Source organism: Rissa tridactyla, chromosome 15 (genome assembly GCF_028500815.1).
Source record: "Rissa tridactyla isolate bRisTri1 chromosome 15, bRisTri1.patW.cur.20221130, whole genome shotgun sequence".
Lineage (NCBI taxonomy): Eukaryota > Metazoa > Chordata > Aves > Charadriiformes > Laridae > Rissa > Rissa tridactyla.
The window spans coordinates 3,533,803-3,556,694 of record NC_071480.1 but is presented as its reverse complement, the minus strand read 5'-3'; the positions used below and the strand labels follow the sequence as shown (position 1 = coordinate 3,556,694).

The window sequence follows — 22,892 nt, the reverse complement described above, 5'->3', positions numbered from 1 at the left end:
ATTCTCAGTGTTAACCACAAGAGACCAAGGAAAGCCAGCACCGGAGGCTAGACACCGAGGCTATCCATGCTTCCATTCAACACACTAACCACTGAGGCACGTCAACAAGCTTCTCATAACTCAAAAGTCTTGTCTTCGTTCAGCTGGAAAGCCTGGCAGCCCCAACAACCCTGTAACAGATGTGTAAACCACTTCTTCCCTGCTTATAGTGGTAATCCCTTTAAAGACTCACGCATTTCACTTCCCCATCGACAACTACAGATGGGAACATTTGGCTTTCTCCTGATTTATTTTCTCACTTTCTGCTCAAAGGTTTCTAGATTATAATTTTTTTTTTCACCCCCTTTTTCAGCACCTGTTGCAAATCTCCCCAGGCACGAGAGGAGACACTGGCAGCGTCATCTCGGCTCCTCTCCCATGACATACAGTAACTGCACAGCAGGCGCCCAGCGTCTGAGGTCCAGTTCTGCATCTTGCTCTCATTAGAGAGGAAGCCACAGGCTCCATCTGAAGTAAGAACAAGTGGCTGACGGTGTCTAAACCCATATACCGAAGTGCTTGAGAAACTTTTTTCCTCCAAATATGAATTTCATCACCCAAAGTTGGCATCAGAACCTCAGTAACGAGCTTTACAAATCAAGATAATTTAAAAAAAAATAATTACATTGTCACCTACTGAACACTGAATGTGGATGATTTGGAAACTACAGCATGCACTCGGCATGGGCCAAGGCCTTGTGATCGCGCACTAGGATGACAGCTCAGCAAGAGCAGCACAGAGCTAGGAATACTTCAGTTCAGAGCACTCACCCCCACTTTCCGTAACAGATCTCCCACAATGTTGAGTGCAGATATTCTAGCTGAAGGAGTAAGGGGGCTGGTACCAAATCCATTTGGTATAGCTGCAAACACAGACACTTTTTATTATATGCTCCACTCCTCCACAGTTCATGTCTTTTTTTTTTTTTTAATTTGAATATATCAGCTTCTACATAAAAAGGTAAATCTAAAATCCTACAACAGATTATTCATGCAATTACCCCACAACAACACACAGGCTACACGATCACTAGCCATGGGAAAACGAAAAAGCTTAATTCCTGTCCAGTGCCCTCTTTCCTGTTAGACCTACACGCAGAGTTCATGCACTCTCCATCTGCAAGGCAATCCACCTAATCCAGCCAGAGCTTCCTCTGGAATCTACTCTTTCTAATTTGAAAAATAATGTATTAATCCCTGTGATTGTCCAGAGCCTTCCAGATGGGAAAGGGGACTGGACTAACATCCTGCTGCCTCACAGAGAAAACAGGACCCCTGAACAGTACGTGTGGTAACAGAGGCGGTCTGGATTGACTGAATTACTGCCCACCCTTTACCCACCACTGCTACTCCGCATTGAAGCGGAAATATCAGTCACTGTAATTCCAAACATCTTCAGTGCTCTACTGCAGGCACCTACTGCAGAGCGCAAACCCCCACCTCCCCAAAAGCAGTATCTAAGCTTCACTGTCCTTCTTTTCCATGCTATTTACTCATTATACTATTTAAATGCACCTGACGCTACCCCAGGATTTACTTCAAGTCCACTGACAAGCACCTGGTCTGAAACTGTTTCTTAACAAGCTGAACATACTGCTAAACAACTAGACACATTTTCTACGAATTGTACCTTTTGGGGAAGGAAAACTATTCTCTGATCCTTTTCCAACGGGCGTAGCTGGCAAGGAGAGAGATGCCTGGACAGCCGAATCCATCTTCTCGCAGTCTAGAGTCGGAGAACTGGGCGCTGACTTTCGGGTCACTTCTTGTTGCCTCTCCCGTACGGCTAGCTCTTGCCGTAAGTCTGAGGGTTGAAAGAAGAAAAAAAACCCCACATATCGGTGACTGATTTCTCAAAGAAACACACTCTCTCTATTCATTTGGGAGGGAGCAGGAGGAGACACTTTGCAACAACACCTTTAATTGCCTGCTGTTGGCTTTCTCCAGCAGCGAGGACCCCCACCTCAGAGCAGGCACAGCGCCATACCAGCACCTCCGTTACAGCAAACGGAGCCCTCCCCCGACCAGAGCCCTGCGTGGCCCCAGCGAGCACAGCAGGTGACCCATGCTACAGACATGGAAAAATATGGAGGCAGAGTCCCGTGGAAAGCGCGTTACAGAAACTGCAGCTGGACACAAATGCCTGCTGAATAACCTTCAGCCCCTGCTCAAACAGAGGTTGGGAAAAGGGAGGAACGACCAATTCTCGCATTTCTGATTCCCCACGTTATTCTTCCAGTTAATAATCCACAGGACTCCACGCTAGCCAAAGACAAAGAGTTGTATCCTGTTTCTTGATGCCTCGACAAATAAAAGAGCAGACAGGAGAGGGCCAGGTATTCCAAACGCCAGGGAAAGAGACCTGAGATTAGGAAACCCATGTTTTATTCTCACCTCCTCTTATTCTCTTAACTACTACCTTGCCCCCTCCCATTTCCACACACATTTGCTATAAAGGGCATCCAGCACATCTCAGCAATGAATCTATAAAATCCTTTGAAAGGGACTAGATGCAAATAAACAATACATTACAAGAGGGTTGTTCCTTTTTGGGTAGAGCAACTTAACCTTTTACAGACCTCTTATTCCTTGTCTCAATCTGGTACAATGTGCAAAAGAAAATTAATTGTACATTATAGCTTTTAAATTACCATAAATATTTAGAACTGATCTTAAGTAAAACAGCACAGCTGAAATGAAAATCTGTTTGGGCTCCCAGAAGAGGAATCGTGGCTCTTCAATCCAAAATGTTAAATTGGAGTTTTATACCGTATCAGTCCTCTTAGGAGCTAGTGTTTGTGCTTGCTGTCAGGGGGAGTAACATGTAGCTTTGCTACCCTAGCAGATGCTAAGAATTTCCAAACGCCCCATCTAAAACAAGATGTCTTTTTTACCGATTATTCCAGTGTTCAAGACCAGTCCCTAGGTTTTCCAGTATTATTGCCCTAACCCCAAATTATAACAGATGTATTTCCTCAGAAAATACTTAATCTCCCTTTGCACATTCATTATAAAAATCCTGTCCTTCCAATAGAGGCCTTCAATTTGTGGGGCACAGACTTGGTTCAAAGGGGTTCACAAAGGTGAACAACAACAGAAAACCCCAGCCTGCTGTCAAGTGTGTTGTCTTACACTCAGATCTAGGCCGTAACTGAGGAATTATTTTAGAAAGCTTCACTTGGGAGACAAAGTTGAAAACCACTAATCTCTAAACTACATTAATGGCAGGCAGCGGCTTAGGAGCAGATCATCCCCACTATTAGAGAAATCAGTTTCCACCAACCATTAAAAAAAATGCTTCCACAGCATCCTCAATGTGAAATCCATTGGGGAACTCCCAATTTCTAATCATACCCCAGAACGCTATCCCAAACATCTCTGATCCCAAAGGTCTAACCAGGTCTAAGCTCCGAATATCTTAAGTAAACCAGGCAGTTTCCAAGAGGTTTAGAAGGAACACAGGAAACAGGATTTTTAAAGTTACTTAACCGTTTATCATCTCTTCCCCTATCATTTCCCGTGCTTTCCCTTCCTACAAAAGGCACAAAACCACAGCACGTGGTAACTTTTGGAGCACACTTCCTCAACTCTGTTACATGTGTGGAAGACAGTATTTTTGTACTCATCTGGGTTAAAAATCCTGAATGAATCTGGTATTAGTTTTGCCCTGCATGAGGTAATTTTTCCTCTTAGCTACACTGGGCATACAAAGAATAGAGAACATACTGTTAGCGATACCTAACGCTTACATTACACATCCAGTTCAAGTCTCATTATGTGAGGCTTTCTATAAACATGAGCTTTGGTTGCTACACGTCTCTGTTAGCAAGCCAAAAACGTACCAAGACACAGAACTAATCAAGCAAGCCATACCTCTCGCTTCATCCTTTAATCTCTGTACAGAAACTAGCAACGATTCCTTGTCATCCAGTTCACTTTCTAAAAAGGCATTTCTCTCAATAGCCTGGTTCAGCCTTTGTTCAAAGTCTTCCAATGAAACTATTGTTGCCCTAGAAACAAAATCCAGAATATTAGGTTCTTCAGCTCAGCTAACATAAAAGCGTATTCAAAAACATAATGGAGGAAAAATGTTAGCAAGGTCTATATTCAAGTTAGTCATTTGAAAGCTATGGAAATGCTTCTTAGGAAAGACTAATAAGCTCCAAAGAAACAGGGCAACAAGATGAAAAGAACATGATAGCATCTGGCTCTCGGAGATGTACCAAAGAGCTGGGAAAGAGCCGATCCAGCATACCCACCTCCATTTTTCCCAAGCCATGCTCCAAAGCCATATATTTAATCAGTGCATTAGCTCAGGTGGTGCTGTACTCTCCCGAGCTCGGGACAGGCAGCAGCCCAGCAAGTGCGGAAAGCACTTGGGATATTACCTAAGACCCAATTCGTTCCATGATTTCAGTGGGATAACTCATGTGTGTCAAAAGTTAGTCATGAGGTTAACAGCCTTGTGGAAACAGGGCCTCAGCTCTCAGATCTTTCTGCCAGATAGCCAGAGGCTCATTCCTGGTCCCACTGAATCAATGGCAGAATTCCCATTCAGCGAAACGGAAGCATGACCTACTCCTAAACTGGGCGTTTCTAACAGCAGCCTGTTCATTTTGTGCGCTTATACGGGACACATTTGTTCCCCACAGTCATTAAGCTGTTATGCAAGGGAAGAAGAGACTCCTTTGGCCTGTTTTATTTAAAAGGGACTATGTAAAGCATTAGCTGCTTACTTCAAAGGGGCTTTGAGCCACAAAGATCACAAATATAAGAGTCACCTAGCTGGTAGTATCGAAAGCAGCACTCTGGCCTAGCTTGCTTTGACCCTGTTGTTTCTCACAAGAACACGAAGCCCTTTGGTCCCCCCGCCTCTCTTGCTGTAGCGTAACGCTACCAGCTGACGGAGGTGAACTCCAAGGGTAAACTGCACTCTTTAAAGAATCGAGGGTCTTGAGAGCTGTTTGGGTTTCTTTCAGTGTGCATTATTTTCCCTTTTAAAGAAAAATAAGATGATCAGAGTAGCAAAGAGAACTTTAAGAAAAGGTTTGCAGCCTTCACCTCTTTGCACGTTCCAAGTCGTCGTTGGCCTGTTCCAGCTCCCTCACGTACTTATGCAGCTGATCTTTAACGGCCCGCGTCTGGCTCAGGTCATCCTCTAACAACGACACTTGCTTGTAACTTTGTGCATACTGGTGCTCCAGTTTCTCCTGGAAGAAAGAAGCAGCGAGATAAATATCAGTTGCATACGCTCTCCAAGTCATCAGTAGTAAAACGGGACACAGAAAGTCACATACTCGCTGCACTCTGCTGACGTGGGATTGCTGGTAATAAGAGAGCAAAAGCTGAGAGGTAGAAGGAACAGGCTCTGGACATCAGAGCTGGACACAGTATATTAAAAAAAAAAAAAAAAAAAAAAATCACAAATGCTGCATTGTGCAGAGACATCTCGCCATGACACAGCTGGCTGCTCAGAGACGCATCCCTGCATCTGTTCCCAACAGCCTGCACTGCCAGCTGCTCTGAGGCCTCAAACATTTAGGAAGCCAGAGAGAAGTCTAGCTGCACAGCCTCCCCTTCAGTGCCTCTCCCTTGACAATAGCCACGCTGTTTCCAGAACTTGTCTGACATCTCCATTAGCAGAAGCGAGAGCCACTGAATCTGTTACAAAACCTCCAGGTCCGCAAGCTCATCTTTGAAAGACTGGAAGAATTCATTCCCAAACACACTCTCACCAGCTCTGAGGGTACAGACAGGGGCTCATAGAAAAACTACTGACCTTATAAAACACGTACTGACCTGACAGATATAGCTGGGACTGGATACGCGAACAAGTAATTCCATAAATTCTATTTCCACTCGGTAAGTTTCCAACCTTTGCCTTCGCTAAAATAACCAAAAACTACCAAAAATTATGCTTTTCCAAGATTCCAAAAGAGGCAAGGACTTATTAACATAGAGTCATCAATTAAAAGTCACGTTCTGCACATGCAGATCCTTATGCAATTCCTGTTGCCACAGATACGGCCGTTAAGGAAGACTGAAGAGATTTTCTCTGAAAGACATGCACAAATCTTCAGCTCTCTTTGAGGTCTCATAAAAATCAAGGAGACCTTCTGAGCAACAAAACTAGTACGCAAAGAACGATGATAACACAGTGTTCTGAAAAAACATGCTTGTGTTGTCCACCCTGTTGCTATGCTGACGTTGCCCATGTAACTAATAAAGCTACTACTTGGCAAAGCCCAGAGAATTCAAACAAACGAGCACAAACTCCATGACAAGCGTTTCATGATGTGAACCAGAAATATTCTGCCAGAAATTTCTGTGGTAAGTTGCTGGCCTTATTTGGAGTACATGCCATACTCAAGTCTGGATCTTAAACAGACAACTCCTTTACTTCATTTGGATATTCAGTGACCAAGAACAGACCAGACAATCTAAAATGAGATCCAAAACGTACCTGTAAGAAGAGTCAATGCTATTACAGAATAGACCTACCTTTAATGTTTCCACTTCATACTTCAGCCTTTGGTTATCTGCTTGCAAATCTCTATTCCTCTGCTCAGCTTGCACTAGCTGTGCCTCCAACTCAGCTTCTAATTCTCTGCTTCCCTCCTGAAATTCAGCCAGCTCTTCGCGAGCTTCCTGGAAGCTGTAAAGAGAGGATTTAATCAGTTGAAAATTCATCCATCTCCCAAGTTAAAACCCACAGCTCTTTTGAAATAATAAGCTGAAAAAACAAGAGTTTTGCAGTGCTCAAGTGTCACCCACAAACCTCTACGGGGAAAAACGGGGAAATAGAGAAATTACATCATTAAGCTTAGCTATAAAAGGAAATTAATTCTCTTACATCAAACAGCTACATTAAATGCATGTGTGAATACAAATTTGTATCAAAGCTATTTACAGGATTCATGGGAGTCTGACAACCACTTTGTTCTCCATTAGAATTTCACTGCTAGGAGGACAGAGTCAATGAATTTAATAAACATTTAACATGGTTTTGGTCAAAAACTGTAAGAGAGAACAAAGGCTTCTGGATCTCTGCACTACCTGGAAATTTAAGGTTCTTGAAAAGCGTGAAGGTTTGAATCTTAGGGTGATTGAGCACTGCGGCAGGAAGCCAGCACATACCAACCTTATATTACTGCAAGTTATTAAATACTAGAAGTAGCCACTCCACATACTTTGCTTATTAAATTTGCATCTGTAGCATATGTAATAGCTCAGCTCTTAGCAAGCAGCAGAGAAAACTAACAAGGTTTTAGGAAACAACATATATCCACTGGTGTCCAAGAGACAGAATTTTCTGACACCTCAAACCAGCTTAACTTTTTGTCACGTGAACAGGCCCCTCCACATGCCCACCCCCCTGCCCCAGAAAAACACCAAAACCAACCAAACAAGCAACTTGCAGCTTGAGCTCTTTGGTCTTGAGAGAGATTTAAATGGCTTCATCTTGATTGCACATGACTAATACTGAATGCAAGGAAAGCTTTCCAAAGAAAGTCAACTGGGAGCCTCCAATGCCCCCCACTCCAGAAAACCCCCAAACAAACCTCACCCACACAAGAAGCACAGCATTACTCAAGACAACAACTTTCTTGTCATTTTTGGTAACCAAAAAGCCCTGTGCCCCCTAGAAGATGCAAACCACTGGTACGGGCTGGACCATGAGGTACAATCCACTTCAATAAATTGCAGCAGACACCAAATCAGCCACTTTTCATACCAGTACTTCAACTACAAGAACCTACAGGGATGTAATGATACATGGCAAGCCCAAAGGCACCTTCTTAGGATAAAACATCAAGATACTACTTAAGGCAGCACTTTAATTATACAAAGATGCACATGATCGCAAAAGAGCTCTGCTCTTGCTTAAACACGCTCGAAACATAGCCTGGAGATCATGGCACAGTAACGCTGTGCAAGAAACACTCAGCTCCCACAAGGCTGGAAATTTTAAAGCTCGATTTAAAGCTGGAAATGCAAAAATTCTTTCTAAAACGTCTACTACCCATCTTGATGTAGCCTTGCAGAGAAACAGATTAAACAATGTTCTGGTCACTAAGAACCAAATCCAGGCTGCAAATCTACATCAGTACCTTTGTTTGTATTTCAAGGAAAGCTCTTTCCAATACGCAGTTTCCTCCTTTGGACTCGAAAAAGTTGGGATTTCTTCACTGTCCATGATCAATACGACCTGCAGGACACAAACAGAAGAATACACTTAGGATAAACAGACAGGCAGACCACCCCCGAAACTGCTGCTAAGCACTGGGCTTCATCGCCACAGCCTTTCTGACAGCGGCACCCAGACTTGGCACCCGCCAGCGGGATGTTAACGATCCCTAATGAGCATCATTCAGCACAGAGACCTGCCGCAACATGCAACATCATTTTATCCAGCTTCTGGAAACGTTCGTGCAGCAGCCTGAAATGAGACAAGAAATTTTGTCTGCATTTTGTACCTGCCACCGAAACAGTAGTTAATGCCACAAGCCCACTTAGGATCAGAGTTGGTAAAGATATTGAAATTTACAGCTATCACAGTTTCCACTTTCCTTTGTAAAATGTTCTTAAAGAGATGTTTGTGTTGCCAACACAGTGATGTACAATACGACTCCTGTTAGAGTTGCAAAGGCATGTAATGAACAAGGACAAACACTCTGAGGTCAACCACTAACACGCTGTGGAGACTAAAATTCAATTTACGCTGCCTGTGTTGAATCCTAGCTAACTCCTGCTTTCCTGTAAAACATGCAGGTAGCAGAAGTTATCCACGTAATGTTGCTCCCTCTGTCCTCTCAAACAGACACAAGACAGATCAGCCTCTCGTAAAATTCCACGGTCACGTCATACAACAGTGCTTCCAGCCTGGAGGTGTGCAGAGGACCAGTTTCCCACGCCAAGGGGAACCACGCTCTTTGGATGAGGACCTCCGTTCTTCACCTGTGTGGACCACTGGATGCCGTCTGCATTGCTGCTCGGCTCTTGGCCAGTGTAAGAAAAACAACCCAACATGTACTTTTTATACCGCTGCTCAGTAACAGAGGAATACACAGCCCAGGGAGACACAAGACATTCGAGGCCTCACCACACACCAGCTCTCAGAAGCTGATGAAGATGAAGAGGTGGTCGTGGTCCTGCAGGACCAGGAGCAGTGTTCAGATAGGCATGGTTCCTGACCACAGCCAGGAGATGTATCATGTACCATTCTCTCTCCACGCAATGCCCCGACCCACTCACTCGCAGGCATTTCCCCCCTCCCTCCCCCCCCAAAAGCCAAGACTCAAATTCTGTTATTAACATCCAGAAAAGAATAAGCTGAAAGCAAACTCTTCTGTTTAAAGCAGAGGCTTTAAACAACGCTTGCATCAAGCTCATCAATCAGAAATAGCTGACCTAGAAGCCCTGACTTTCACACTCTAACAGGCATCAACAGCCAACACTGTCCCTTCAGGCCTAAAATTGTCACACTAATATGTCCTGCATCTCAGTGACCCACATTTTAGACACCTAAAAGTAGGACAAAACAATCCCATGCTTTCATCAGAGTGCAGACAGGCTCATTTCAGAGACTGGCACTTATCTCACAAATGAAGTGCGGCAGAACTGGCACATTTGTTCTTCAGCTGAGACTGCAGCTGCCATAGTCCAAGGGTACGAGATCAAATTTAATCCGAGGGTGCTCAAACCCACCCCAACTCTTGCATTGTGTTTATTTAACTTTGCAGCTTTATTATAGAAGCAAATTTGTCATGAATCAGGGCTCCACGCTGCCCGAGAGAACGGATGGTGTTTCATTTTCTGCATGGCCCTGTACTGGGAAAATAAAACATACCTGTGGAGCCATTGTAATTCCCCCAGCACATATATTTTCAGTCCTGCTGTATCTCTTTGGATAACTATTTCTTTGGGTGTACTTGCTTCAGTAGTTGTACCTGTTACCAAGGCTGCTTCATCACAGCATAGGGACAAATCCCAAATCCTATGCAAAAGACTGTTTACAGTGGACGTAGAGCCCATGACTCACCTCCCAAACTGTCGTGGTTTCGCAGGCGGGTGCACTAAGGCAAGCAGACATCTGCTGCGGCTCCGGCACGCGTCAGGCAGCTCCTGAACCGCGATTCAGATGGCCAGGAAGAGGAAGAGGTGAACAGCTTGGCTCGGCTACCGCTGCGTGCCGTTCATAACATCAGCCCCACACCCACCTTACTGAAACTGCTGCCATAAAAGCCTTCCGACCTTTCCCTCCAAGGCACTCGGCTTTAAACTGGCACACTCCGAGGGGTTTAGATCAGCAAGAAGCACACTTTCCTCGCAATAAATGAGGCGTAGCACAGAACAGGGTCAGCTCCCACAGCTCCAGAGGAGCTGATCTCAAAAGGTAAACAGCCAGGAAGCCACCCGTCAGCAAAATTCAGGATGCATTTAGAGAAAACTTTGTAGAAGGAAGCATCTTACATCATTTCCTAGAAGTAGCCAAGATAAGGTACGCCCAGGCCCACGACTCCTTCCTGTCTGCTCTCCCAGGGCACACCCTCAGAAACAAACACCCCGGGAATCCCTGCACACAGGGGTCTGCAGAGGAGGAGGGTGCCTGGGACCACAAGTACTTACAGAGTCACCAGCTGTCCGTGCAGGAGATTTTTATTTTTCTTTTTCCCCATTCCCTTGTCAAAAGGCCCTTTCCTTTGAGACACCAGAGGGAGGACATTCAGCACTGTGGTACTTCAAGCCCCTGAGCAGTAACTCTTCCTTCCCAATCCCGCCCCGCGGGAGCAAACTGACCTTTTCCAAGTCTGCCATCCCTTTCCTGCCTTGGTTAAGCAGGTGATAATTCATGATCGCCCATACCCCATGCCTTCCATCATGCCTAGCGCTATCAGCATGGATTTTTGATCTAACTGCACCGTATGAACAGCTACATTGGATATGAATGCCAGCGTGCAATACTAAGCTCCAACATGCGTATCCTAGTTTTTGTACACAGTTACATCACTCATCTTCCCTCGCATGCATGGGGGACAAGAGAAAAGAGATAATAGCACATATACACACTCTGCAAATAAGGTGGTTCAGGGACGAAATACTGGTCTGAGAGCTGGGAGATGCAGACAGTTTCCAAATCTGCCACTACTACATACACAGCCACGAGTAAATCACTTCACTTCTGCCAACCTTTGCCCATTCCCTCTATTTAAGGCGTAGAAACAGAGGCCTGTCTAAGCACACGTACATGCTTGGCAGAAAGCGACTCCTAGGCATTATCAGAACATAACTAGACAATTTCAAACATCTCATGTGTGGGAGAGCGGATGCCCACAGAATACCAAGAGTTTAACAAAAACTGCTTTGCTTCAGCCTGTTGTCCGGGCATTATGCGAGGAGCTGAGAACCAGCACAGCGAGCCCTTCCTATTCACGGGCTTCTTTGCATACGTGGCACTTGCAGAATCAAGCCTTTGACAAACAACACTGAGGCTTTCAGGATACAGACAAGACAATGCAGCAGCGTCTTCCAGGGAAAATGAGAGCAGGCTTATGCGGCTGCCCACTCGGAATTCATTACAACAGAGCTTAGCATTCACACAGCACCCTGGGAAAAACTCGGCTACGCGGGCATAACTCCAGGATCCGAAGCAGCTGTCAAACAAGAACGATGTTCAAAACGCGGTGGCTCCTTTCAAGCCCCCCCTTACACAGTCAGCAGGACAGAATAACTCTCCACTGTTAAAATGAAACAGCTTTTCCACGCTGTGATTACTCCAAAAAACTGCAGCTTGTAAATTAAGAACTCCTCTAAATCCAGGGGGTTTTGTACAGGACAAATCTGGTTTCCCACCTCCAAAAGCATCCTTACAAGTGAGATGCTCAGTATCCTCCGGACATTACAAGGGCCAACAGCTGAATCTAACATGTAGTAGAAGTAATTAAACTAACATGCAGACAGAATTTTTCAAGTACCTTAAAGAACCTTGCATTCAAGGCCGAACTGAAATCTTTATGGAGCCTCCTTTCAGCTAAGTCATGAAAACACAAACACAGCTTGAAGTGTAACACAGTACCTTAAAAAAGCTTCCTGGGCTCACCATGTGGCTGGAGGCTGCTGCAAGGGTTTGGATCACATATCAGACCAAAACACTAAGCTTGAAATATAACACGGTGCTTTGACCCCTACCCATCCCTTCCCACAGTCAGGAATCCACTCCTCCCCACTCTCAAAGTCAACTCAATTCACTGACACATCGCGGGAAGGATGAGCTACAGACGCGCGTCCCAAATGATTCCGAGTACTGCTCGGAGGCAGCTGCAATTCACCCAGGATGTATCTCAGCATCTCAAGTGGGTGGATAAACCATTCTTCCTGATTTTAACCAACCCGCATTCTCCCATTTAAAACTAGCTTCTAAATATTTGCTGTATAAATGGAAAGAATATTGTTTAATGTTCAGTAACAGATCACTTTTCTGCACATAGGCCACCGGCTTTCTTCCCCACAGTCCTGTTTGCCCAGTGTTTTCAGACAGCAAACACAAAGACTTAAGCAGAGGCAAACGAAGGCCACTCAAGTGCAACAAGCCACAGTGCCAAGACTCCCCCATCCACACTTTGCTGCCCCCCCACCGAAGGCAATGCAAATGTCTACTGACCTTTGGAATTAAACAAGTAACCACCTAAAATAGGACTTGATAAAGAAATTCTGCCAAGCTCACATCTGGCCTGCAGCTCTTGAGATAATGACCCATTCTGGCTATCACAGGCCCCAAAACTGCCAAGTGCCACGTAATTGCCGCAGTCAGACCCTTCTCGCAGGGGACAACTCTGCCGCTGAGCGCTGGCACCGTCCAGAGCTGCCACGAAGAGCAGGAAGGATCATCAGCAACCAGGTCTTCTTCCTTTTCCCATTTTATGCTGATTCACAGACAGAAATGCAGAAGAAATCTTGTTTCCACCATTCTTCACATTCTCAAACCACGAGAACAAACAGGTAAGACCCCAAGCTCCTGAAGCTCTGGATTTTTTCCCCAAATCCAATCAGGATTCAATGCAAAGGAACCTGAGTGCTCCAGCCAAAAACCAACGCGAATTTGCATTGTCTTTCACTTATTAGAATATGGAAAACAAACAAACAAAAGCCCTGGATTAGATTTCACCAATCAATTTGTGCTTCCTTTTTCTCATCCTGAAACAGGAGCTGGAGGCATTTTCATACGCGTTTTGGAAGGCTGCCTGCATCCATCACCGCTTCGGAAAGTGAACCTCTGTCTTTTCCTGCAATACTATTTTTGAACTGAATGTTCTCTGGTGAACCACAACAAATGACTCCTTGCCTCTTACAACAGCAGCATATGAGCTTTCACGAAAAGAAGAGCCACAGAGCACAGCGTCAGCACAACACTCCTTCCTCTGCCGTAACAATAAATCCTGCATTTCCAATTTGGACAGCACAGGAGGCAGAAAATAACCAAACCAGGTTCAGGCTAAAAGCCTTTAAGATAACCAAACACCATGCAGTAAAGCCTTGTTATCTCAACAGCCTCTCGTGCCTCTTGAGCCTTGGTAATCAAATAAACCAGGTATGCTTTACACCACATGCCCAAGGCCCCCACACCTTGTGAATATATGATATCCAGTGGGGCAAAAAACCTCTTGATGCCAGTGCTGGGACGCAAACCTTTGGAACCAGAAGGAAGGTACTGACGCAAGAAGACTCTTTTCAGGAATCAAGCTACAACTACCAAAAACATCGGAATTCAGTATTAAAAAACATTTTTCCCTTTTACAAACACGGGAAGTTTAAGATATCTGGCCTCTATTTGTTCCTATGTAACACCATGCCTTAAAAAGGAAAATCTGAAGAGGTTGGTGCTCCTGATACAGGTTCAGTATCTGCAGGGATGAAGGAGAGGCCCCTGAAGTCAGCCATGTCCCAGAATAACCTGGGCCCGGCCACGAGAACAGTTTGCTCCCATCTCCACACCCGGGAAGCCCAGAGGGACGAATCCATGCAGAACAGAAAGGTGTGGAGTAAACAGCAAACCAAAAAGGAAATTAAGGCTGTGAAAAAGAGATGCTTCTCCCTGCCTCAGCCTCCGCTCTCTGCAAAGCCACCTCTTCGGAAAGTCAGTGAGATATGGTGAGCACCAGGAGCACTGATGCTGACTCTACACCTGAAGCTGACAGCTGGCACCAGCCGCCACATGCCTGCACACCCCCACCCACCTCTAGAGGTTGTCCACCCAACTTGCATCTTCCCAAACTCCCAGCTGCCTGGTGTCTCTTAAACCTTTAAAAATTACAGAGCATCCTACCCAGAAGCAACCACTTTACCTGAGAGCTTATGACACACACAGCAAAAAGCTTGTGACAAATGACAGCATGCAGGTCCCCTGGGCCTCCCTATTATCTCAGCAATTAAAACCATCCTGATGACGACATTCCCTGGAAAGGTGGTGGCCAGAGGGCTAAGATGCTTCTGAACGTTGCAGAATGACAAGTGACTTAGCACAGGTTTCCTCCAAGAGGAGTGAATTCTATTGCTTTTTAAATCTCTGAAGTTCTACCAGCACCAGGGAGGGGAAAATGTTTTTCAAAAATACTACCCAAAAGCTAGTCACAGGCCAGCCATCAACACTGAGGGCCTTAGGTCTCTTCAGTAAGCACTTAACAAGATGAGAGTTAAAAATAAATCCCCAAGCTCTACGTTGATCAGGAGAGTGAAGCAGCACAATCTGCTACCGAGCTGTATTGACAGAAGAGCCCTCCAGGGACACAACTGCATCAAGAAAAATATGCTTTGACGGGTAAGCCTCATTTTGCCCATGGACGAGCGCAGGACAGAAGTAAAAAGACAGTTAGTTTCCTTGAACACGCTTCACAGTTTATCTTAATTATGTTTGTGGTGTCACAAACATCAAGAAGGACTGCATTTCCTTTCTGTAGTCTGACTTCTGCTTCTCAAACATAACTGTAGTAGACTGAGGGAATAAATAGTACAGAGTCAGGGCGGAAAAAAAAAAAAGGAAAAAGAAGAAAAAAAAAATAAAAAAAGAGGGCTTTACTCCGAAGAGGGGGGAAGAAAATTAAATCACTATGCCCCTGAACACATACCTTTACCTTTATAACTCCCAATGGCATGCAGGATCAAATCTTCACATGTGCAAACCAAAAGGAGGATGCCTGAGGTCTGGCTCCATGTATACAACATAAACACACAGCCCAGCCAGGTCTGTGCCTGAAAGCAAGACAGAAGAACTCTTCCAGGGCAAACCTAACACTAGTAATCCAAAAAAACACACTACTTACCCACACTTGTCATATCCTGAACAACCGCAGCTAACTGGCACCGTCAACCAGCATGCTTGTGCAGTCACATTGCTGACAGATCAAATTTAAATATAAGTAAAAAAAAAATATAAAAGCCTCCTAGTCACTTTCCTACCCTAGGACAGCTCCTTCCTCTTAGTCACCAATACCTCCAACAAAACACTGACCTTGACAAGGCCACCTACCCTCTGTGGTGTCCAGGAATTGTTCGGGGGGGGGGGGGGGGGGGGGGGGGCGGGGGGGGAGGGCGGAACCAACAAAAAAATCCCAACAAACAAAAAACACAAAAAAAAACCACACAAAAAAAATTTGCTTAAATAGCCCAAGAACCCTTCTTCTGTGGTTTCACCTATTTAACCACCCCTCAGTGCAATAAACGCCAAAGGCTCCCAGAAGTGCCCTCTGCCTCTTCTCCGCACTCATGAGCAAGCCAAGATAGTTTCAGAGGGAACAGGGCAGCCCTGAGTCACCGAATACTCCCAGCACAAACTGGTCGAGAGCCATAAAGCTGGGCTGCGAGTGGGCAAGGACGGTTCTCCTCACTAGGAAGGAGAGAGAAATGCGTTAATGGGAAGTCATTTAACTGGAAGTCTTAACTCTAGTAATGTATTTCCTCTTGTGTTTGATGTGTTCAACCTTTACGGCATGTCTGCTGTAATTTGGGTCAAACTCGTCCAACTGGGAGCACGAGGCAGGGACTGTTCAAGTTTGGTCATGTTTATACGAAATACAACAGGACTTGCTAAGCTGGGAGGAAGGCATTAAAAAAAAAAATCAGAGAAAAACCTTCACAGAATTACTGAAAAATATTTAATAGAGATGTACACTAAGCATCTGATCTACCAAGTATCTTATGAGAATGGAGGCAAATCATACGCCCAGCATCCTGTCACTGCCTGGGGATGGATGACAGAAAAATAAACACCTTCTGGGACAAAGCCACCTACAAAAGAGGCACTGTGACTGTAAAGGGAGCAGCTGTGCTTCCCGATGACAACCAGGCAAGTCACCAAACTTACTCTGCCGCATGTTCCTGCACACACACACGGCCAAGTCCCTTTGCATCTGAAATCGCTCTGAGGAAGGACTGAAGTCAAAAGCCATTTGCCACCATCACAGCCATCCCGGCTGCCCTCCTCCCACAGGCAGCGCGGGGACGGACAGGGAGCGCAGCCCACCGCATTTAAGTGGAAAGCAAGGAGGACAGGAGTCCTCTCTATCAGGCATTGCATGAGGGAGGGATTGCCACAGCCCAGGGGAGGCCAGACCCAGGCGTGAGTCACCCCGCCGGCCTGCAGACCAGAGAACGCGCCAGGAATAGCTGCGGAGCTGGACGGGCTCCGTAGGCTGGGCGGTCTGGGCTTAACCCATCCAAATTCTGCAATTTCGCTCTGACCCTTGCCACACAAGTGCACCGCTGGGCACCCAGCCGCCTTCCTTCCCTCCCCGCCAGCCGCCCTGACCCGGGCTTGCCACAACCCGCCGTGTTCGCAGGCCGAGGTCCGCGTTCGCAGGCCGAGGTCCGTCTCCGCGACGAGGCGTGACGAGGGGAAGCGAGGCGCGATGGTGCCATAACAAAACACTCTCCCTTCCGACGGGCCTGGCGACAGCAGGCACCCACAGCCCGGGCACCGCCAGCGCCCAGGAGGGGAGCAGGTAGCTCGGGGCACGGAACCCGAGGTGCGAAGGCAGGAGGGCAGCCCCAGGCCGGACACGGCTCCTTCCCACACGCTCGACTGAAAATACCTTTGAAAACGGGGCTTCTCCCCCGCAGGCCGCGGCTCCAGGGCAGGCACGACCGGCCCCGGCGGGAAGGGCTGCCCGCACCCCGCGGACCCCGGCCCAGGTCCCGCCGGCCCCTCAGGAGGCGGCGGGGGAGGAACAACACCGGGTGGCGTAGGGCGGAGGCCGGGGGGGGCAGGGCCGAGCCGGGCCGGGCCGTGACAGCCACTCACTTTGACCAATGGGAGGCGGCGGGGCTGCGCCGCCGGCCAACGGCGGGCGGGGGAGGGCGGGACCTGCCCCGTTGTCAGTTTGCAGCCAATCGGCGGAGGGGTGCGGGGCCCGCAGCCCCCGGCACCCCGAGGGGCGACCACCACCCCCCCCCCCCCGCTCCCCTCCCCTCCCCTCTTCCCCGCGCCCCCCACCGGGACCGGCCATCCCGGGCCGCCGCCGCCACTCACCGGGGCGCATCCTCTGCCACAGCCGCAGCACCACCCGCCGGCACCGGAGCTGCCTCATCCGGGTACACCGGGGGGCGGGGCCGCGCCGCTGATGCAACAGCGGGGCGGGGGCATCCCGGCGGGCCGTGCCCGTGATCACCGTTCCGGTGCGGCTCTCGGAGCCCACACCGGCCCGGCCCGTCCTTTCCGTCCGCTGCCGGGAAGCACCGCCCCGGCTGGCCGCTCCCGGGGCACGGCGCCGCCCGTCCAACCGCCGCTGCCCCATTTGGGAGCTGCCCCTTTCGGGAGCTGCCCCCTTCCCTGCCCCCCGCAGCTCCGTCCCGCCGGTGCCCCCGAGAGGGGCCGATCCGGGCACCGGCACCGCGGACCCGGGCCGCTGGACATGCGTCCCCGGGGGCGAGCGGCGGCGAGGGGGGGCGGGCTGGCACCGCACCCGCCGTCACCTGCTGCCTTGTCCCCCCCGCACGGCGTTTCTGTCCCAGAAGAGCCCGTGGACCAGGGACACTCACTGCGGGCAGGGGCTTTTTGAACCCCACCCCGCCCGGGGACCCCGCTGGCCCCGAGCCAAGCTTGGGGACAGCCGATGGCCTCCAAGACCGTCCCTGTCCACCCTGCTCTCCCCGTTCTTTGCTTCCCCGGCGCGGCGTTTCCCCCCACCCATCGCCCCGCTTCGCTGCCCTCCTGCCCTCCGCACATGCCCCCGCAGCCCCCCGGCGCCACCGGCCGAGACCTGCCCCACAGCCGACCTCCTGGCTCCCTTGCGTTGACCTAATACTTAAGCTTCGTTGGCATGCTTAATTTCCTGCTCTCTGTAATTAGCTGGCTGGCCTGTCATTAGCAGCAGGCGGTGCTGTTGGGGTGCCCTCGTGCTTCCCTTATTTTGGGCCGATGCTGCTGGCAGCGTGGCGAGGCCGTGGCTGAAACCGCGGCCGTGCCAGCTGCCCTCACCGGGACAGTCCACATCCTCCATGGGCCCAGCGCCACCAAAGCCACCTCTGTCCCTGCATGCATCCCCATGGCCTCTCCTCTGCTGCGTCCCATCCACACGTGTGGGGTTATCCAAGGCTGGTGCTCTGGTGTTTTTCCACCTTTTCCTGCTGCAGACAGAACAGGTGGTTATGGACAACCTAAGGATGGAGAGCACATACTGCTTGCCATCCAGCCGGGTGTCCAGCCGGCACCATGGATGGCCCGATGCCTGCACAGGACTTTCCAGGTCACCCTGCGTGACCTGGCTATTGCACAAGACCAGAAATGCTGCTGGGCAGCGTCAGTGCCGAGCCCGGGATGTGAGGCAGAGCGTGGCTCCGAGCTGCATGCTTCACCTGAATTAGAGGCTGTGAGAGGTGGGGAAGCCACAGCGTCCTGTGAGAAGTCATCCCAACAGCAAGTTGTCCTTGGAGCTGTCTCATCCCTTCTGGAAACAGAGCTTTTTCCAGTGTGTATTTGTGCACCTTGTGTATTCCCTGTGCATGGCCACACCCGGCTGATGCAGGTGATGTTCACAACCCTGGTCCACCCCATCCACCTCCCGCCTTCTCGTTTCAACGCACCCCCTCCTTGGCCCTCTCTGGAGGGCAGAGCAGGAGATCGAGGTGGCTGTGAAGAGCTGTCTGGGAGAACGTCTCCTTGCTGAACTTGGCAGGGGATGCTGAGAATAACAAGAAGGACTTCTACAGGCTTGTCAACCAGAAAAGGAAGGTTTTCCTTTTCACACCCCACCCCCGATAAGCAAACTAACTGGTAACAACAGATGAGGAGAAGGCTGAGGTTCTCAACAAGTTTTTTGCCTCGGTCTTCACTGCCAGCCTCTCTCCTCACACCTCCTGAGTTGAAGGACCACAAGACGGGGACCTGGGGGACAAAGTCCCTCCCACTGTAAGTGAAGACAAGGTTCGTGACCACCTGAGGAACCTGAGCATATACAAGTCCATGAGGCCTGATGAGATGCATCCCAGAATCCTGAGGGAACTGGCTGATGTACTTACCAAGACACTCTCCATGATATTTGAAAAGTCATGGCAGTCAGGTGAAGTCCCTGGCAACTGGAAAAAGGGAAACATTACACCCATTTTTAAAAAGGGTAGAAAGGAGGACCTCAGGAACTACCAACCTGTCAGCCTCACCTCTGTGCCTGGGAAGATCATGGAACAGATCCTCCTAGAAGCTATGCTAAGGCATATGGAGGACAAGGAGGTGACTTGAGACAGCCAGCACGGCTTCACCAGGGGCAAGTCCTGCCTGACCAACCTAGTGGCTTTCTACAATGGATCAGTGGACAAGGGAAGAGCAATGGATATCATCTACCTGGACTTCCGCAAGGCCTTTGACACGGTCCCCCACAACATTCTTCTCTCTAAGTTGGAGAGATACGGATTTGATGGGTGGACTGTTCAGTGGATAAGGAACTGGCGGGATGGTTGCATCGCGGGACCACCACGCGGGTGCTGGTCAATGGCTCGATGTCCAGATGGAGAGGGGCGACAAGTGGTGTCCCTCAGGGATCTGTACTGAGACCACTGCTGTTCAACATCTTCATCAATGATATTGACAGTGGGATTGAGTGCACACTCAGAACATTTGCAGATGACACCAAGCTGAGTGGTGTGGTCGACATGCCAGAGGGATGGGATGTCATCCGAAACCTGGACCTGGACAAGCTAGAGAAGTGGGCCCATGCAAATCCCATGAAGTTCACCAAGATCAAGTGCAAAGTCCTACACTTGGGTCGGGACAGCCCTCATTATCAATACAGGCTGGGGGATGAGGTGATAGAGAGCAGCCCTGTGGAAAAAGACTTGGGGGTACTTGTGGATGAAAAGCTGGACATGAGCCAACAATGTGCACTTGCAGCCCAGACGGCCAATAGATTCCTGGGTTTCACCTAAAGAACCATGGCCAGCAGATCTAGAGAGGTGATTCTCCCCCTCTACTCTGCTCTCATGAGACCCCACCTGGAGCACTGTGTCCAGCTTTGGAGTCCTCAGCACAAGAAGGACATGGAGCTGTTGGAGCGGGGCCAGAGGAGGCCAAGAAGATGATCCAAGGGCTGGAGCACCTCTGCTGTGAGGACAGGCTGAGAGAGTTGGAAGGGGTTCAGCCTGGAGAAGAGAAGGCTCCAGGGAGACCTTAGAGCAGCCTTCCAGTCCCTGAAGGGGGCCTACAGGAAGGATGGGGAGGGACTCTGGATCGGGAGTGGAGTGACAGGACGAGGGGTAACAGTTTTAAACTGAAAGAGGGGAGATTTAGATTGGATATCAGGAAGAAATTCTTCACTATGAGGGTGGTGAGACACTGCCCCAGGTTGCCCAGAGAGGTGGTGGAGACCCCATCCTTGGAGACATTCAAGGCCAGGCTTGGTGAGTCTCTGAGCAACCTGATCTAGTTAAAGATGTCCCTGCTGACTGCAGGGGGGTTGGACTAGATGGCCTATAAAGGTCCCTTCCAACCCAACACATTCTATGATTCTCTCTCTTTTACCAGCATCCAGCCCTGTGCTGCTCCGAGCCAACAGCACAGCCCAGCTCTGGTCAGGTGCCCACCATCGTGCTCTGGAGCAGACTGGGTGCCCATCACACTCTGAAGCAGGTCAGATGCTCATCCTTGAGCTCTGGTGAAGGCTGGGTGCCCACTATCATACTCTGGAGCACGCTGGGTGCCAACCATGCTCTGGAGCAGATTGGGTGCCCATTTCTGTGCTCTAGAACAAGCTGGGTGCCCACCATTGCATGCTGGAGCAGGCTAGGTGCCCGGTTTCCTCACCGAACTTCAGAAGCCGTGAGGAAGAGCCATGCAGTGTTCGCGTCGTGCGTCACACGTGGGCCAGGTGCGTTTTCTCCCTCACTCTTCATTTACAGAGCGGCCTCGCCAAGGGGATGAAGGTGCAGTACCAGCATCTGTACCGCAGATGGAGCACGGGCCACTGCCTGGAGAAGGTGGAGGCTCTCTGATAGATCAGGCAGCTTGGCCACAGGAAGGAGCAAGTGGCCCAGCTGGAAGCCACCAAGTCGGACCACGCAGAGCTGGAGAAGCTGCGGCTGCTTTTCCCGGAGGGAGGTGGGCACCCTGGAGGGGGTGGCAGGTGGATGTTTGGCATGGGGACACCCTGGGTCGGGGGCTCATGCACTGAGTTTTGCCCCAAGGGTGAGACCCCCTCACTGACAGCGTGTCCCCTTGGACCGTGTCCCTCTAGATGACGAGAGCATCACCCTCTGGGGCTGGGTGTCCTCCCTGCAGGGCCAGGCCAGGGACCTGCAGGGCCAGGCCAGGGACCTGCAGGATGAGAAGGGGAAGGGGAATTGGCGACAGTCCCCGAGGGGACTGTGGGGATGCCAGGGGGGGTTTGGGCAAGGAGGGGGCAGACGAAGGACCCCCATGCTGCGATGACACGGGGGGCCATGCCCTGACTCTGCCACAACTGCCATCCCCAGATCAGGCCACTAGAGGATGCCCGTGGAAAGCCCAGAGTGGCTGGAGCTGACTGGAAATTGCGTGGCAGCGCCCAGATCAGCTTGCAGCTGGGGTAAGAGGTCGGGAGAGGGCTTCCTACCCCAGGGGGCTGCAGGGGAGCTCAACAGGGCTGGGAGTGTCCCGGTTTGTGGGACAAGGGACACCCCCTGAGCCCCAGCCTGCCCGTGCCAACATCTCCCTGGCCAGGTCCACGCTGCAAAAGTTAAAGCAGGAGCTGGTGGAGCTGGGCGTGCAGGAGAGGACCCAGGCCACACTGAAGCACTTGGTGACCCAACCCACCCGTGGGGCAGCCTGGCGTGGACAGCTAGGGTTAGAAAAGAGATTTTTAAAAAAATTTTTGAATTCATTAGTATTAATGAATTACATTAATTATTATTCTTCAAATAATAAAACCCATTCAAACTGTTCTTTGCTGGGGTTTTCTGTTTGCTTTTTTTTAAGTAAGATCGGTGTAGAAAACTGAACACCACCACAACCCCCAGCTCCCCCCTGGGGAAGTCCAGGCAGGAACCTGGCACAGGCAGCGCCACGGCAGCTCCTCGGCGGCCCCGACAGACAGACCTCCTGCGCTGCCTGTGGCAGGGACGTCTCACAGCAGCCCCTCCGGGGGACAAGTGAGCACCTGAACCCGGGGCATACAAAGGACCCCCGTGCTGGGACGACACGGGGGGCCGTGCCCTGACTCCGCCAACACCCCCGTTCCCAGACCAGGCAGCTGGAGGATACGCGTGGAAAGCCCAGGGTGGATGGAGCCAACTGGAAATTGCATGGAAGTGCCCCGATGGGGTAAGAGGATGGGAGGGGGTTTCCTACCCCAGGGGGCTGCAGGGGAGCCCAGGGGGGCTTGGAGCACCCCGGTCTG

General features: G+C 49.7%; 1 protein-coding gene across 4 annotated transcripts in view; it reads right to left on the bottom strand.

The window, feature by feature from the left end:
- NDEL1 (nudE neurodevelopment protein 1 like 1) overlaps nucleotides 1-17,660 on the bottom strand; it is a 29,357-nt gene extending 11,697 nt beyond the window's left edge. Inside the window, exons 1-7 of one of the 4 annotated variants that reach the window (XM_054221539.1) lie at nucleotides 17,561-17,660; nucleotides 8,151-8,248; nucleotides 6,541-6,694; nucleotides 5,101-5,249; nucleotides 3,913-4,049; nucleotides 1,670-1,843; nucleotides 811-902 (exon numbers count right to left, since the gene is read on the bottom strand). In XM_054221539.1, the coding sequence (XP_054077514.1) occupies nucleotides 811-902; nucleotides 1,670-1,843; nucleotides 3,913-4,049; nucleotides 5,101-5,249; nucleotides 6,541-6,694; nucleotides 8,151-8,236 (792 nt within the window). In that variant the 5' untranslated portion in view covers nucleotides 8,237-8,248; nucleotides 17,561-17,660. Of the gene's footprint in view, nucleotides 1-810; nucleotides 903-1,669; nucleotides 1,844-3,912; nucleotides 4,050-5,100; nucleotides 5,250-6,540; nucleotides 6,695-8,150; nucleotides 8,249-16,840; nucleotides 16,860-17,123; nucleotides 17,295-17,560 lie in introns of those variants that run through there. The other 3 variants (XM_054221541.1, XM_054221538.1, XM_054221540.1) reach the window with 3 other exon arrangements.
- Nucleotides 17,661-22,892: the final 5,232 nt, after the last annotated feature.